Source organism: Centruroides sculpturatus, unplaced genomic scaffold (assembly GCF_000671375.1).
Source record: "Centruroides sculpturatus isolate CEXI.00-Female unplaced genomic scaffold, Cexi_2.0 scaffold1258, whole genome shotgun sequence".
NCBI lineage: Eukaryota > Metazoa > Arthropoda > Arachnida > Scorpiones > Buthidae > Centruroides > Centruroides sculpturatus.
The window spans coordinates 50131-66688 of record NW_019385552.1 but is presented as its reverse complement, the minus strand read 5'-3'; the positions used below and the strand labels follow the sequence as shown (position 1 = coordinate 66688).

Sequence of the window (16558 nt, the reverse complement as noted above, 5' to 3'; positions counted from 1 at the left end):
AGGCCGGAGGGATTATGTAATATATAAAATTAGCTTCATTAATTCATATATTGTTTATCTGCTTATTACTCTAAATTAAATGTTCGGTAGAGAAATTAGTTTATAAAAAAATTGTACTATTGACAATTTTGACAATAGTCGACTCTCCTATAACACTGTTGATAAATCCGTTTTATATGAATTCCATGTTGTACGAGCCACTTAAATTTTACAAATACGTGTGCTGGGCTGTGAATGGCTCACGTATTTGTAAAATCTAAGTGACTCATACAACATGGAATTCATATAAAACAGAAAAATCAACATTGTTATAGGGTGGTCGAATTTTATACACATGATCACAATTGTATGAAAATGAGCAGAATCAGAGCATCAAACATTGAATAAATAAATTATAAAATGGTATAATAATGAATATTTTAGGAAATTTTATTATTCATTTAAGAATTTGAAATTTAAAAGAAATGATTTAATCAATTATTTACCTAAATTTAACTCCACAAAAACTCCAAAGGAGTTTATATTCCCTTCTCTCTTAAATGCTGTATTTGCAGTTGTTAAAAAATATTTTGATATAAATAATAAAAATATTATAATTTTTAACTACGTTCATTCAAATTCTATATGTCTAAATCACCGGTCATCTCTAAACAGTGGCCAATTTTTTTGTGTTACCGTCAGTGGACGTTGTTTACAGGTTCGATTGTAGATCAAGCAATTAGCTTCATTGATATACAAGCAAATTTCAATAATGTATATTCTTTAGGCTTGTGAAATTATAAAAATACATAATCGATTGGAATTCACGTCAATTCAACATCATTCTAACAGATTTTCCTTTAAGTCTACGTATCAACCCACGTACTTTCATTACTAACAAGGATTCCGACTGGTATAATTCAGGTAAGAACAATAGACATTACCCTGAAATAAAATTAATTATTGTTAATTAATTAATATATTTAATAATATTCAATTATTGTACTTAAATCGCTTTAATCGAGCAGAAAACTTCACGGTGATGTAAAAAAGGAATACAAAATTCATTATAATAGTAATACAATTTTGATCTACCTTTCGTATTATTGAATTTTAAATTAATTAAACGAGTTATTCCTTCAAATTTTATATATTTATTTAGAATATGTTAATAAATATGTTATGTGGAATTCATCCATAAACTTTATCGTCCTTCAAGCAATAACGATAATCGTAATCAAGTGATATCGTTATTTACACCATTTTATCGACTTTATTATTAAATAATCCCGGAAAAATCGTAATGAATTTCATTTTTATTATAGTAAAATAGAATTCGAATAATAATTAAAATGAATAATAAACTCGTTTTTTCAATCGTTACAATGGATTAAATTTTCAAAATAAGGTAAACCTTGAAGGAAAATTTCTTTAATAGAAAACAAAAGAGAGTATTTTTATAAAACAATAAGTTAAAAGGGAAGTACAGTGAACTCATTCAGGACGTGGTAATGAGACAAAATGACATCCGTAGTCTGTATCCAATGGCCATGATTACATGCAAACTATCCATTTTTATTTGTGAAGTAGGAATAGTGGCGAAATATGTCTATATGCGCATCAGAAAACTATTATAATCGGTCAAGAAGTTATTATTTAATATTTAATTCGAGAAAAAAGAAATCAAATAGTTTCGGTTGAAGTAAACAAACATATATAGGCCTATATATATATATATATAACACGTGGCTAGAAACACCCTTTTCTAATCTGGTTGTGAGGTAAGTCACATAAGTTTTTTTTTTTTTTTTTAACTTTTATTTATAATAGTTAAGTAATAAATCTTTATTTTTTTTATTTATATTTTAAACAATTCTTTGAAGTAAGTTTTAATATAATTATAGTACAATCAACTGTAAAAATTATCGAAAAAATCGAGTAATTTTTCGATGACTTCTCTAAAATAGAAAATTGATAATATAATTATAATAATATATATAAAAATGCCGATTAAACCTTTAAAGAATATTTAAATCGTTCTTATAATTATATTTTATCCAATTTTAAATGGTTACAAATGTTGAATTAACAAAGGATGGTGTTATATTATCGATAGAATCATAAACACTTCTCAATTTTTTTTTACTAAAATGTGTATAAATTTTCGTATAAAATGTTAATTACCTTTACTAATTCGTAAATTTTTAATATATAGAATGGTTTTTTTTAATTTTAATTACAAATTAAGCGTTAAGTTCAAGAGAAAATGTATTGTACTTATGTAATAAAGATCCAATTGTGTCTTTTACCATATTATTTTTTTGTTTACAAGTCAATTTATCTTCACTAAACCATTTTATTTATGATTATATAATAAGTAAAAATAGCTAAATTGTACATATTTGCATCCTAAATAGATTTAATCAATAAAAGTAGTTAACAGTAAACGAAATCTGATGCGCAGTTATAGTTTAAAAAATTTAATATAAGAATTTTCTTATTAAATGATCTTGAACATCTATTGGATAAAACGATACGAAATGAATTCGGAATTATTGAATGAACTCTGTTCCTTAGGCTAATAAATATTGGAGAGTGCTGACAGTCACGATAAGCTCTTACGTGTCAACACTCCCCACATTCTGGTATTTTGAACTACAAACGTCGATCTTCTAAGAATTTCTTTCTTATTCCTGCTCTGGGTAAGATCGTTTTAATATACTGTTCTATACAGTAAATATTAATAATTCTATTAAATTTCTAAAATTTTTATTCGTTTTACAACAGTCTTTACATTTATATATACACAGTCGACCCCCCCTATAACACTGTTGATTTTTCCGTTTTATATGAATTCCATGTTGTACGAGTCATTTAGATTTTACAAATACGTGTGTCGGGCTGTGAATTGCTCACGTATTTGTAAAATCTAAGCGACTCGTACAACATGGAATTCATATAAAACGGAAAAATCAACAGTGTTATAGGGGGGGTCGACTGGTACATAACTTTTAGTGTGTAATTATTAAATTGTTTAAAATAAATTAAATTGTCGTTAAAATAATTAATTAAAGTATACAATTTTTATTAAATAATATCATTAAATTAAGTAAAATCTTAATATACAGTAGACCCCCCATAACACTGTAGATAATTTCGTGTTATATGAATTCCACGTTGTATGAGTCACTTAGATTTTACAAATACATGAGCTGTTCACAGCCTGGCACACATATTTGTAAAATCTAAGTGACTCGTACAACATGGAATTCATATAACATGGAATTATCTACAGTGTTATGGGGGGGTCTACTGTTATATTAAAGAAGAAAACTTTTTAAACTTATTTATAATAGTAAAAAAAAAATATTTTTCTATAGCCAAATTTATAATTTTAATGGCATTAAAATTATCTTAAATTCTATATTTTTCCATAATAATTCTACGAATATCTTTATGTATACATTTATGTCATTCATCTCTCAATTGAAACCATACAGAATTTTTTTTTTTACACATTTAAACATGTCCTTAACCTATTTACTAATTATCCAATTATTATGTTTATATTTTGAAGGTAATGTACAAATTTTATCAAGGATTTTTTTCTCCCCTTTTTTTTTGTTTATAGATCTTAAGATAATAGAACACTTTTGTTTAAATATACTTCCTCTATTAGATAATAGGAGTAAAAAAAAAAATGTATATAAAATAATTATATTTTGTGAGAAATAATTTAAATTTTTATATAAATAAAATTTAATAATACGGAGACGATTTCCTTATAAAACAACTCGTCCTATTCGTTTCCTTTTTTCACAAATCTTACGAACAGAACTACAGAATGGTAAAATAAATGTTTAGAAATCGCTTATTTTTCTCTATATTTTACTTATTAAATAGGCTATTTTCTTGCATACTCAAATTAAAATCCTACTTTAATTATCTGAAATATCTATAACAGCTCTTTTCAATAATAACTTCTATGTTATTGATACGTTATTAAATAATAAATTCTCAATCGGGTGGATTATGTTACGAGTTATTAAAATTTCTAGGAAATTTATTATATTAATAATAAATAAAGTATGATTAAAATATTATATGCAATACTTTTTCAATTAAAAATATGCTGGATTAAACGGCATTCAGTGATAGAAAAACATGTACGACAGATAAAACGATCTTAAAAATTCGATTATTTTTATATTGCATATGCATGAAATTCTCGAAAATATATCTAATATCAATTTAAATATTATCTTTTAATATTATTTTTCAGAATTCTTCAGAAAAATTCGGTACAATATGTATATTTTAATAAAAATCTTATGCCTGTCGACATTTATACCATTCACATTGGCAGTATGTGGTTATGAGGTATTAAAAATTGCATTAATTAAAATTATATAGCTTTAATTAACGTATTTTAATCTCGATATATTACTATATTTCAGTCATGTCCCGTCCCTAAGCCCAATATGTTGAATGTCCATGTAATATGCCATACACACGATGATGTCGGATGGGTTAGGACAGTGGAAGAATATTACCAAACATGTAAGTTTAATTTTTAAAAAATATTTTACAAGAATTTATAATATATATTTTTTAATTTCAGTCGTTAAACATATATTAAATTCGGTGATACGTCATTTACTCGTTAACGAAACAAGAAAATTCATTTATGTGGAATCGGCATTTTTGTATCGATGGTGGAACGAACAATCTGAACTTTCCAAATATCTCATTAGAAAATTAATCGATGACGGTATCAAAAATACCCAATTTTTTTTATTAATTTATATTGCATTATTAAATAGTCATTTTCTTTTCTTAATCATAAGGTCAACTCGAGATAATAAGTGGAGGATGGAGTATGAATGATGAAGCTACAACTCATTATTTAGCCATCATCGATCAGATGACTTTAGGAATGAGATGGATCAACGAAACATTCGGAAAATGTGCCACTCCCAAAATTGGTTGGCAAATTGATCCATTTGGCCATTCTAGAGAACAAGCATCTATATTTGCACAGGTACAGTTGATCTCCCTATAACACTGTTGATTTTTCCGTTTTATATGAATTTCATGTTGTACGAGTCACTTAGATTTTATAAATACGTAAACCGTTCACAGCCCGCCACATGTATTTATAAAATCTAAGTGACTCGTACAACATGGAATTCATATAAAACGGAAAAATCAACAGTGTTATAGGGGGAGTCGACTGTATTAATACAAATTTTATTATTATCACTATAATTTTATGAACGTTAAATATTCCTCAGATGAAATTTGATGGATTGTTCTTGGGAAGAATAGATTATCAGGATAAGATCTTCAGGCAACAGAATAGAAGACTTGAATTTTTATGGAATACTAATCCTGGTTACAGTATGTTAAAATTATACATTGTCATCTTGTTTTATACCTTATAAAAAATAAATAAAACCTTTATTATCTTTAAGATTTAGACACTAAACTCTTCACTGGAATTCTTCCGAATGTATATTGGCCACCTCAAGGATTCTGTTTCGATGATTTGTGTGGAGAACCAGAAATAACGGTAATACATAACTTTTTACATTAAAAAAAAAACTTATATATTAAAAAAACTTAATGTAAAAATATTTGATGTTCTTTAGAGTTTTAACATTAATCGCAAAGCCAGGCAACTTATGGATGTTATAAGATACCAAGTAAGAGAAAAGAAATGCTATAAAATTAATAAATATTTCTTTATAATTTTACATTATAAAATCTAATTTAGGCGAATTATTATCGCACAAATCATACTGTTTTAACAATGGGAATGGATTTTCATTATCGGGATGCGGATCGTTGGTTTAGGAATTTAGACAAGCTTATGGCATTCATAAACAATTTGGTAAGTTGGTATATTAAATATATTCAAAAATTAATTATAATTTATTTAAAAATGTATTAAAATTCTAAAAAATTTCAGCAAGAATCTGGTAGCAACATTAACATTTTTTATTCGACTCCTTCTTGTTATTTACATTCTTTAAATCAAGCAAATTTAACTTGGCCTACTTTTACTGAAGATTTTTTTCCATATGCCAGCGATCCAGATGCATATTGGACAGGTTATTATAGTAGTAAGCCAGCTATTAAGAGATTTACACGTTATTCAAATGGATTTCTTCAGGTAAAACATCTCTAAAATTTACCAAAAGCCAATTTTCTTTAGTTTCAGTAAAGGGTTTTACTCATTTTTCAGGCTTGCAAACAAATAATTACTCTTTCCAATATAACTGAGGATTACAGTTATAATCTACGTTAGTATTTTTATCAATTGGATGTTTTTATATTTTCCTTATACAGTCGACCCCCCTCCCCTATAACACTGTTGATTATTCCGTTTTATATGAATTCCATGTTGTACGAGTCACTTAGATTTTGCAAATACGTGTGCCGGGCTGTGAACGGCTCACGTATTTGTAAAATCTAAGTGACTTGTATAACATGNACGTCTAGAAGTTTGACAATGGCGTTTGGAACGTCTAGAAGTTTGACAATGGCGTTTGGAACGTCTAGAAGTTTGACAATGGCGTTTGGAACGTCTAGAAGTTTGACAATGGCGTTTGGAACGTCTAGAAGTTTGACAATGGCGTTTGGAACGTCTAGAAGTTTGACAATGGCGTTTGGAACGTCTAGAAGTTTGACAATGGCGTTTGGAACGTCTAGAAGTTTGACAATGGCGTTTGGAACGTCTAGAAGTTTGACAATGGCGTTTGGAACGTCTAGAAGTTTGACAATGGCGTTTGGAACGTCTAGAAGTTTGACAATGGCGTTTGGAACGTCTAGAAGTTTGACAATGGCGTTTGGAACGTCTAGAAGTTTGACAATGGCGTTTGGAACGTCTAGAAGTTTGACAATGGCGTTTGGAACGTCTAGAAGTTTGACAATGGCGTTTGGAACGTCTAGAAGTTTGACAATGGCGTTTGGAACGTCTAGAAGTTTGACAATGGCGTTTGGAACGTCTAGAAGTTTGACAATGGCGTTTGGAACGTCTAGAAGTTTGACAATGGCGTTTGGAACGTCTAGAAGTTTGACAATGGCGTTTGGAACGTCTAGAAGTTTGACAATGGCGTTTGGAACGTCTAGAAGTTTGACAATGGCGTTTGGAACGTCTAGAAGTTTGACAATGGCGTTTGGAACGTCTAGAAGTTTGACAATGGCGTTTGGAACGTCTAGAAGTTTGACAATGGCGTTTGGAACGTCTAGAAGTTTGACAATGGCGTTTGGAACGTCTAGAAGTTTGACAATGGCGTTTGGAACGTCTAGAAGTTTGACAATGGCGTTTGGAACGTCTAGAAGTTTGACAATGGCGTTTGGAACGTCTAGAAGTTTGACAATGGCGTTTGGAACGTCTAGAAGTTTGACAATGGCGTTTGGAACGTCTAGAAGTTTGACAATGGCGTTTGGAACGTCTAGAAGTTTGACAATGGCGTTTGGAACGTCTAGAAGTTTGACAATGGCGTTTGGAACGTCTAGAAGTTTGACAATGGCGTTTGGAACGTCTAGAAGTTTGACAATGGCGTTTGGAACGTCTAGAAGTTTGACAATGGCGTTTGGAACGTCTAGAAGTTTGACAATGGCGTTTGGAACGTCTAGAAGTTTGACAATGGCGTTTGGAACGTCTAGAAGTTTGACAATGGCGTTTGGAACGTCTAGAAGTTTGACAATGGCGTTTGGAACGTCTAGAAGTTTGACATTGGCGTTTGGAACGTCTAGAAGTTTGACAATGGCGTTTGGAACGTCGATCACGTTACAAACGCCATTGTCAAACTTCTAGGCTTACAGGGAGGCGGCGCTGAACGTCCGAAGTACACGTTTTTGCGTTGAACCTCTCTAAATATACATAAATAAAAGAGGCCGCAACCTCTCTAATATTACATAAATAAAATGAATTTTGATGAATTTATTTAAGATATTTTAACTAATTTAACTAATATATTTTTTAAAATTTACTTTTTAGTTTTTTCTAGTAGTGTATAATCCTTTATCTATAAATATTACCGAATATATACGCCTTCCAGTCGTAGCAGAAAATTATTTGGTTATCGATGGGCATAATAATGAGGTTCCCATTCAGGTAAATATACTAATTTATATTAAAAAAATTTAGGCATAATATTAATAACAGAATTTAAAATATATTAATTTTTAATAGATTTCTCCAATTCCTAATCAAATACAATTATTACCCGAAAGATTAAGCTGGGCAGATAGAGAACTTATATTTCCTGTTAATGTTCCTCCTTTAGGTATTTCAGTATATGAAGTATTGCAGCGAGGTGGTAAGTAAATTTATCATCTGTTAAATAATTTTTAAAGATATATTTTAACAAATAAAATCATATAATTTAGGATTATCCGACGATCTCAATCAGGAAACGAATGCTGGTGATGTAACAATTGGAAATGAAGTATAAACAGTTTTTATATACAGACTGTTTTAAAATTGTCTTTACAACTTTGTAGGAGAATAAAAATGTATATAAAAGACGTGCACGATATTTTTAAATACATAAATTTAGCCATAAACACTGAGTTTTATTCACGTAAAATTCCCACTGCAATGTGATCAATCAGTATCATGATGATTGCTTTCACAGGTACAGAGCGAGCTTGTTGGGTGCTTTGGTTCGAAGAAACAAGTCTTCTACACAGGTTCAAAGGAATTTCTTGCAATAGATTAACTGCAATATACAATTTACTGATGGCTTGCTTACACGTGGCACAGGAATTTTCTTGAGACTGGATGTTCTATGCACCATAACAAGATGCCATGGAGCAGATTAGGGAGAGCTGCAGCATAACAAATAGAAGTTACATTAAACGATAAAAAAATTCCCTATTGGGAATAAAACTTGATGTGTTTGACTACATTTCGATGTTGTAAAATGATATGTTTCTTCTATCAGTTGACTAATATCTCGCCCTCAAGTTGTAAAGCCATTTTTGAAACATCCTGTATACAGTTCTTAATCATATATTAAATATTTTAAAATAAAATATATGTAAATTTTACTTAGAATTTGAAAGTAGTTATAGAAAGTCGAACAGGTTTGATAAAAGAAATGATCCTGGGAGATCTTCGTGTTCCTTTAAGACAATCTTTCTACTGGTACGAAGCTCAACCAGGATTTCGTCACGAAAGACCTTCTGGTGCTTACGCATTCAATCCTAGATTCGATTATGCATTTTCTTTACACGAAAATGTCACTTTTAGGGTCAATAAGGTAAAATATATAAATAAATAAGTCGTTGTTTATATAGAGTTCGACTTATTGTATAATATATAGTTACATTTTTGAATGTTTTTAGGGTCCTTTGGTGGAAGAAGTGCATCAAACTTTCACTCCTTGGTTATCACAGACAATTAGAGTATATAAGGGAGAACATCATATAGAGTTCGACTGGCTAGTCGGTCCTATACCTATAGAGTAATAGCATATTTTTTTTAAAAAAATAATAATTTCAGATAAAATGTAAGGCCTTTATATACCAAATAATTATATTTTAGAGACAGAATTGGCAAGGAAATCATTACAACTTACGAAACATCTCTGTCTACTCAAGGCACTTTCTATACAGACAGCAATGCCAGACAGACTATAAAGAGAAAGTAAAAGAATTCTTTTAAAATATTTCTCGCTTATTTTACTTAATTATATTAAATAATTTAATTGATTTTAGGAGAGATTTTCGTTCTGCATTCCCTCTAAATCTGACAGAAAAAATTTCCAGTAATTATTATCCAATTAACTCGTGGGTTCACATCAAGGTATCAACAATAAACGACAAATAATAATAATAATCTAATTAATTAATTAATTATAAAGATAATGGTAATAAAAATATTGTAGGACGAAGATAGAAAATTACAAATGACTATAATACCCGATCGTGCCGAAGGTGCTAGCAGCATTTTTGATGGCTCCATCGAAATAATGGTGACTACATATCTCCGTCTACAATATAGGGACTACTACTGTACATAAGTATAGTACTAGTATATTAATTTGATTAATTAAAAACTATATATATATATATATATATATTAATTAGATAGATCAAGCTTGAAAAGATTACTTTTTTTAAATATTTTATTTCTATAAATTAACAGTTACATCGTCGCTTATTGTTCGATGATGGATTTGGAGTTGAAGAACCTCTAAACGAGTTTGGAATTGATGGAAAAGGTTTGATTGTTAGAGGTAAACATTGGCTACTGTTGAGACCTACTGGAGATTCTCTGTATCGTCAATTGTCCCAAAGGATGTTTCTTCCTCCTGTTTTATCCTTTACTTTCGGAAATTTAACAGATTTGGATATTTTAGATCAGGTGAATATGTGTTAATTCTTATTCTAAATTTGTTTAGAAGGTGATATTATTATTGTTTTTATAACGCGTGTTTGTTTTTCTGCGGAAGTTCTCAGGTTTAAGAGATAGATTACCAGAAAATATTCATTTATTAACCTTGGAATCGCTTGGAACGAATATTCTACTTCGATTGGAGCATTTCTATGGTTTTGGTGAACATCCTACATTTTCAGAACCGGCAAATGTATCATTGGCAGTAAGTTAACTAATTTTAATTTATTAAGTAATCATTTTTTGCTTCATTCTCTCCCATCCTCTCCATTTCTGTTTGCTTTTGAATGTCTTTTTCCTCCCCTTTAAACTATTTAAAATTAGGAAATTCGATAGAGTAAAGCTGTGTTCATCTACAGAGAACGTAACACTGACGTAACAGCGCATTATACTTACGTGAGATGTATGACGTCGCTTCCGAAATCGTATATCTCACTTCCGTTCTCTATCCTAGGAAATGCAGATGCAATGTTAAGAATTAAAATATTCTCTTTGAGATTGGGAAATAAGGAAACAGATAAACATTACAATTTATTGTTTTCCTCTATTCATAACCTAAAGAAATCATTTGCATTATTCATTTTAAGGGTGTGAAGATACCAAAATCTTTGAGAAATTCTCTGTGCAATCTCTTTATAGACGATTAAATGTCATTACGCCGTATATTTATGATTATGGTTAATTAATTAAACAAAATTATCCTTTTCTAGGAACTATTCAGCCCATTTTCTATAGTGAATGCTAGAGAAATGGCACTCGGAGCTAATATTTTCTTAGACGAAGCAGAAAATCTATCATGGAATGATCAAGCTCGATCCACAGGTAAGTCTATTTTTATAAGTTTTGTAGTATATAATTTAGACCTCATTTACTTTCAACCTTTTTTTTAGATGAAAGTGAAGAAGTGAAAAACCTGACAATATCATTTCAACCCATGCAGATCAGAACATTTTTACTCTCGATTCAAACTTAAGACAATGAAATCCCCAAATTCGACCATTTATATATATATATATATATATGATCTGTTAAAAATGATTTCAGAGTTTATATTTAAGTACAAATAAAGCATCTCTGTTATCTAAAAAATTGTCTCGATAGCGTAATTGTGGTTAACGAATGAGAATTAAGTATTTCCGTAAGGCATTTCTTCACAAATCGTTCATTAAAAATGGTTATAACACGCGTTTAATATTCAAAAAAAACCGGCGATCTTTACATAAAAATCGCGGAAATTTTCCTCTAACAAATCATCTTAAGGCTCTTTTCCCCAAGCAGTTTACGCCCATTAAGAAGTAGGAAATTATTCATATTATAATAAATTATTTATATAATATAATCATAAATCTATTTTTAGTAATAATGTAAGCTAATAACCAAGCTCCAAATGTAATTTAGAAAAAAAAATCAGAGTTTGTTATTTTTAAACAAATTTAAATATAAATAAATAAATAAAAACTTCCTACCTTCAATAGTATGAGGTAACTTAACTCTAGCATTTCTTCTTCCCCGGAGCCAGCAAGATATTTCCGGTTGATGAGGGGAAAACTTGTTGCCTTCGAGGTATATCAGGGGATTGGTTTGGGATGCCGCCTTAGCCGCACACTCGTCCTTATAAACATCGAAAGGACCGCCTGATCAGCCAAAACCTCAAAGGATTTCATCATTGTAATGTGCCCGGAATGGATTCAGATCATCAGGAACAGAGAGTGGATTCCGACGATCATCATCATCATCATCAGCAACAGCAAGAACCATCGTTTAAGAAGAAGAGGAACAACAACCAAACGAAAAAGAATACAAAATCTTCTACCGTAATCATGAAGAAGAGAAGATTAGCAGCTAATGCTCGAGAAAGAAGAAGAATGCACAGTTTAAACGTGGCATTCGATCGACTCAGAGCAGTTGTTCCATCGTTCGATGACAACAAAAAGTTATCCAAGTACGAAACTCTTCAAATGGCTCAGAGTTATATAATTGCTTTAAGTGAACTCCTCGTCGATGAGTAAATTCTACTATATTTAAGTGTATATAGTGTAAATGTGAGTTATTTTATCAAATTATTCTATTAAAAAGAAAAAAAGAAAGTGTGACAAAACTTGTAAACTCTTGAAGAAGACTATGGTTCGCGCGCTTTCTTCAACATTTTTCTGTAATTTTTAAGTAAAATAAATGTTATATATTTAAAAATATATTTATTTAGATTGTTATTTATTCGTATGGCTTACAGCTTGACAATTTGACAAGTTTGAAGATGATTCTGCTTTAATTAATTAGCTCGTTTTGCCCAATATTCCATTAGGTTTGGGCTCCACCTTCTCTGTGGGCGGTAATTGCATCTATGGCTGGCGGTCAATTAATGCTTGCTAAAAAGTAAACTTGACAACCACGAAAACTATTAACCGGGTTGGATTCCTAATAAAAAAGTTTTATTGTTCTTTAAACGGAAACTATACTTGTTTTTTTTCTCCTTAGTGTAAAAACACGTGTTCCCATGTTTAATGCTCTCACATAATGAAAAAAAAGGGGTGCATTATTAAGCTAAAAATCTTGCTGTATAAGAAATTCTACACGTAGCTTCTAAACACAAAAAGTATAATACAGTAACTATTATATTCATTATCTAGATATAAATTATGTATATACCTAAAGTTACTAGTCAATATGAATAATAACTTAATAATATAGTGATCTCCTTATGTAGATATTCAATATAGAACATAATAGTCTAAGTAAATTAAGATTGCCGATATCTATCTCGACTAATATAGCATTTAGATGCATACAGTATCTATAAGATGGACTCGAATATGAAGATAATGAACTACACCTATTAAATTGTAAATTAATATAAATAACAGGCGGTTGCATAACAGGAACAAAATAAATGAGCAAGTAATGAATGTAACAAAAGACTTAAACGTAATAAAATTTGAAAAAATAGATGAATAAATTACCTATAATTTAATTAAAGAGATGAACAAACTTAATAATATATCACACTAAATTAAGTTTCCATTATAAATGTAGATAACTATTCTATAATTTATGATAATAAATATCGAAATATGACAATAATAATATTCAATATATAATTTAATTTATACGAAATTAATTTAAATAAACGTTGTAAATCATAATAAAACGTTGATTCAGTAACGTTTATGAAGGATTTTTAATGAATGTCTTAATTATTTAACAATATATATACACAATTATCTCTATCTTGAACTTGATTTTGATATCAAAATCCATTAAAATTTCATATTTAAGATGGCATTTTATGTAATGTATTATATATTATTCTGTTATTCTTTATATTCATAATGATAATTTCCTGTATAAGTTACAAGTCGACTCCCCTATAACACTGTTGATAATTCCGTTTTATATGAATTCCATGTTGTACGAGTCACTTAGATTTTACAAATACGTGTGCCGGGCTGTGAATGGCTCACATATTTATAAAATCTAAGTGACTCATACAACATGGAATTCATATAAAACGGAATTATCAACAGTGTTATGGGGGGGTCGACTGGGTATTTATAAAGATTCTACGAAAGAAACCAAACATATGCATAAATTTCGATTATATTAATAAAAATTAAATAAATAAATCTCTAAACTGTTAATAAATGTAATAAAAAGTATTAGTTTATGTATAAATTACTAATATTTAAATTGTTTTCGGGTTTATATAATGTATTATTTAGAAGAAAAGTACCAGTCGACTCCCCTATAACACTGTTGATAATTCCATTTTATATGAATTCCATGTTGTACGAGTCACATAGATTTTACAAATACGTAAACCGTTCACAACTCGGCACACGTATTTGTAAAATCTAAGTGACTCGTACAACATGGAATTCATATAAAATGGAAAAATCAACTGTGTTATGGGGGGGTCGACTGTATTAAACGATGTATGTTTTATTCTTCCCAAAAAAATAAAAAAATATAAAAAAAACTATTAATTAATGTCAAAAATGTTTAATAATTTTATAAAAACTTTAATTTAATTAAAATTCTTCTAAAAAATTTGTAAAAAACATCAAAAACTTTACGTGAGAGAGCACAAACAATACTTAAACCGTGATCATTTAGTCACGCTCTTCTGACTTATTATTTAAAAAAAAATATATATTACATGCATCTTTCAAATTAACGCCTTTATAAACAAGTTCTCGGCTTTCATATTGATAAATGTGATTTTTTTTCTATGTCAATTTAAATAAATTAAACCAAAGAAATTCCCTAGAAGACGAATCAAACGAGAAAAACAAAGCTTATCCATCAAAATACCATCAAAAAATTATTGTCTATAAAATTAGGATTTGAAAGATGTTTTAATTTAAGTTATAAGAAGGATAATTTCTTTTTTTTTTTTTAATTCATTAATGCTTAAGACACGTTCGGGTCGACCTCGATTTAACACAGAATCATATTAAAGAAGCCAAGTATATACAAGTAATTAGAAGCTAATTACTGGTTCGATAATTACTACCAGTTTCTATTGATTTCATTAAGAATCTCTGACCTTCGACTAGATATATAGGAGGGAGGAAATTATAGCTTCTAGCACAATTATATATTAGATAAGAGGATAAAAATAAGCTTTATAACCCTCCTCCCCCCTCTACTCTTAGTGTTATTTTCGTGTATAACACACTTAAAATAAGGTAAATACACTTTGAAAATTAATTAATTAAGATGTTACCTTCGACTTAATTGGACTATCTATTTATTATAAAAATTTATCTGTCATTAAATCATACTTAATTAAGTTTTCGTTAATTATAATTTAAATGTGTTTAAAGCCTTACTAATTATTAAATGTTTTTTAAAAAAAATTTATTTTTTGGAACACCCAAGCAGATTTTTAAATGAAAAACAATGAGTCTTTTTTTTAAAATTCGTGATAAATATTTACTATAATTCATTATTCATGTATTTAAATCTTTAAAAAAAAGAATAGAAGAAGAGGGGGAAAGGATCTAAAACAAAGTTTCCATTATTTCCTGGACTCGAAACTAATTAAAGTTGGTTCGTCACGCTTCATTTTTTAGGTCATAATCGATTATATCTTTGTTCTTTTTATATAAAACTTTATATCAATAACCCGAATCATCCCTTTCTTCTTCGAAATATTATCCGAAATTTAACTTTATAATAGGCCTTCACGTTATAATATATTCTAAATTCATAATCGAACAATAAAAGACATCTTATTCTCAATAATCACTTATAAAATGTGAAAAATTATAGAGCTAAAGACGTGTCATCCATCATTGAGATGATTCCTGTTCTTTTCTAACGATTAATCGTTCGTTTATTTCTTATAAAAATTCTTAAAACAGACAGAAATCTTTATCAAAAGACGAGATTGTAGCCGAAATTTTATATGTCTGAATTTGAATCTTTTTTTTTCTTTTCTTTTAAAGCTATCCTAAGGCGAGAGGGGTTCTAGAGAAAGATCAAATGACGTTAAGATAAGATTACTTCTCTCGAATTTCATCCTTAATTTTTCAGCCGTTAAAATTTTAAATTAATTTTTTTTTATTTAGTAAATTTTTACTATTACCTTCTATATTTTAATTATTATTATAGGAAAATCATCTCTCGAATTTTATGTATTAATACAGTCGACCCCCTATAACACTATTGATTTTTCCGTTTTATATGATTTCCATGTTGTACGAGTCACTTAGATTTTACAAATATGTGAGCCGTTCACAGCCTGGCACATGTATTTGTAAAATCTAAGTGACTCGTACAACATGGAATTCATATAAAACGGAAAAATCAACAATCCTATAGGGGGGGGGGTCGACTGGTATACGAGAAATACTAAATATTTCTCTTTCCATGTTTTTCTCTCCTTTTTAATTCCTAATATATTAACTTTTATTCAAAATATACGTAATTCTTAATATTAAGAAGGAATATTTATGAAATATTCCTCATTAAAATCATTCTTATACGCGTAAAATCGTAGAATTTATTAATAACAATACGATAAACAATTCATCAATTTCTTAATTACGTAACAAAGCAACGTTTTTATCTAGAAATCTAGAATCTGATTGATCTAGAATTCTTCTTTTACATTGATTTATGTATAAAAATCTTATTTAATAAATATTTTAAGTGTAAAAATAGTAC

The 16558-nt window shown here is 29.1% G+C and overlaps 2 protein-coding genes across 2 annotated transcripts; both read left to right on the top strand.

Moving 5' to 3' along the window:
* Positions 1-1541: 1541 nt before the first annotated feature.
* On the top strand, positions 1542-11648 carry LOC111640051 (lysosomal alpha-mannosidase-like). Its single transcript, XM_023386056.1, has 25 exons — positions 1542-1760; positions 2557-2681; positions 4262-4359; positions 4437-4539; positions 4601-4750; positions 4827-5020; positions 5274-5379; positions 5454-5551; positions 5631-5684; positions 5756-5872; positions 5951-6154; positions 6227-6284; positions 6459-6496; positions 7988-8104; positions 8183-8309; positions 8380-8438; positions 9048-9254; positions 9340-9458; positions 9539-9640; positions 9712-9799; positions 9882-9968; positions 10142-10360; positions 10449-10595; positions 11101-11212; positions 11281-11648. Exons 3-25 carry the CDS (start codon positions 4288-4290, stop codon positions 11361-11363), a joined length of 2661 nt encoding a protein of 886 aa, XP_023241824.1. The 5' UTR covers positions 1542-1760; positions 2557-2681; positions 4262-4287; the 3' UTR covers positions 11364-11648.
* A 288-nt stretch (positions 11649-11936) lies between these two features.
* LOC111640065 (protein atonal homolog 1-like) lies at positions 11937-12420 on the top strand. The gene has a single exon (XM_023386073.1). It carries the CDS (start codon positions 12073-12075, stop codon positions 12397-12399), a length of 327 nt encoding a protein of 108 aa, XP_023241841.1. The 5' UTR covers positions 11937-12072; the 3' UTR covers positions 12400-12420.
* Positions 12421-16558: the final 4138 nt, after the last annotated feature.

Bases quoted from the DNA above. Each gene is read 5' to 3' on its own strand.
- LOC111640065 (XM_023386073.1), top strand. From the start codon at position 12,073: ATGGATTCAGATCATCAGGAACAGAGAGTGGATTCCGACGATCATCAT.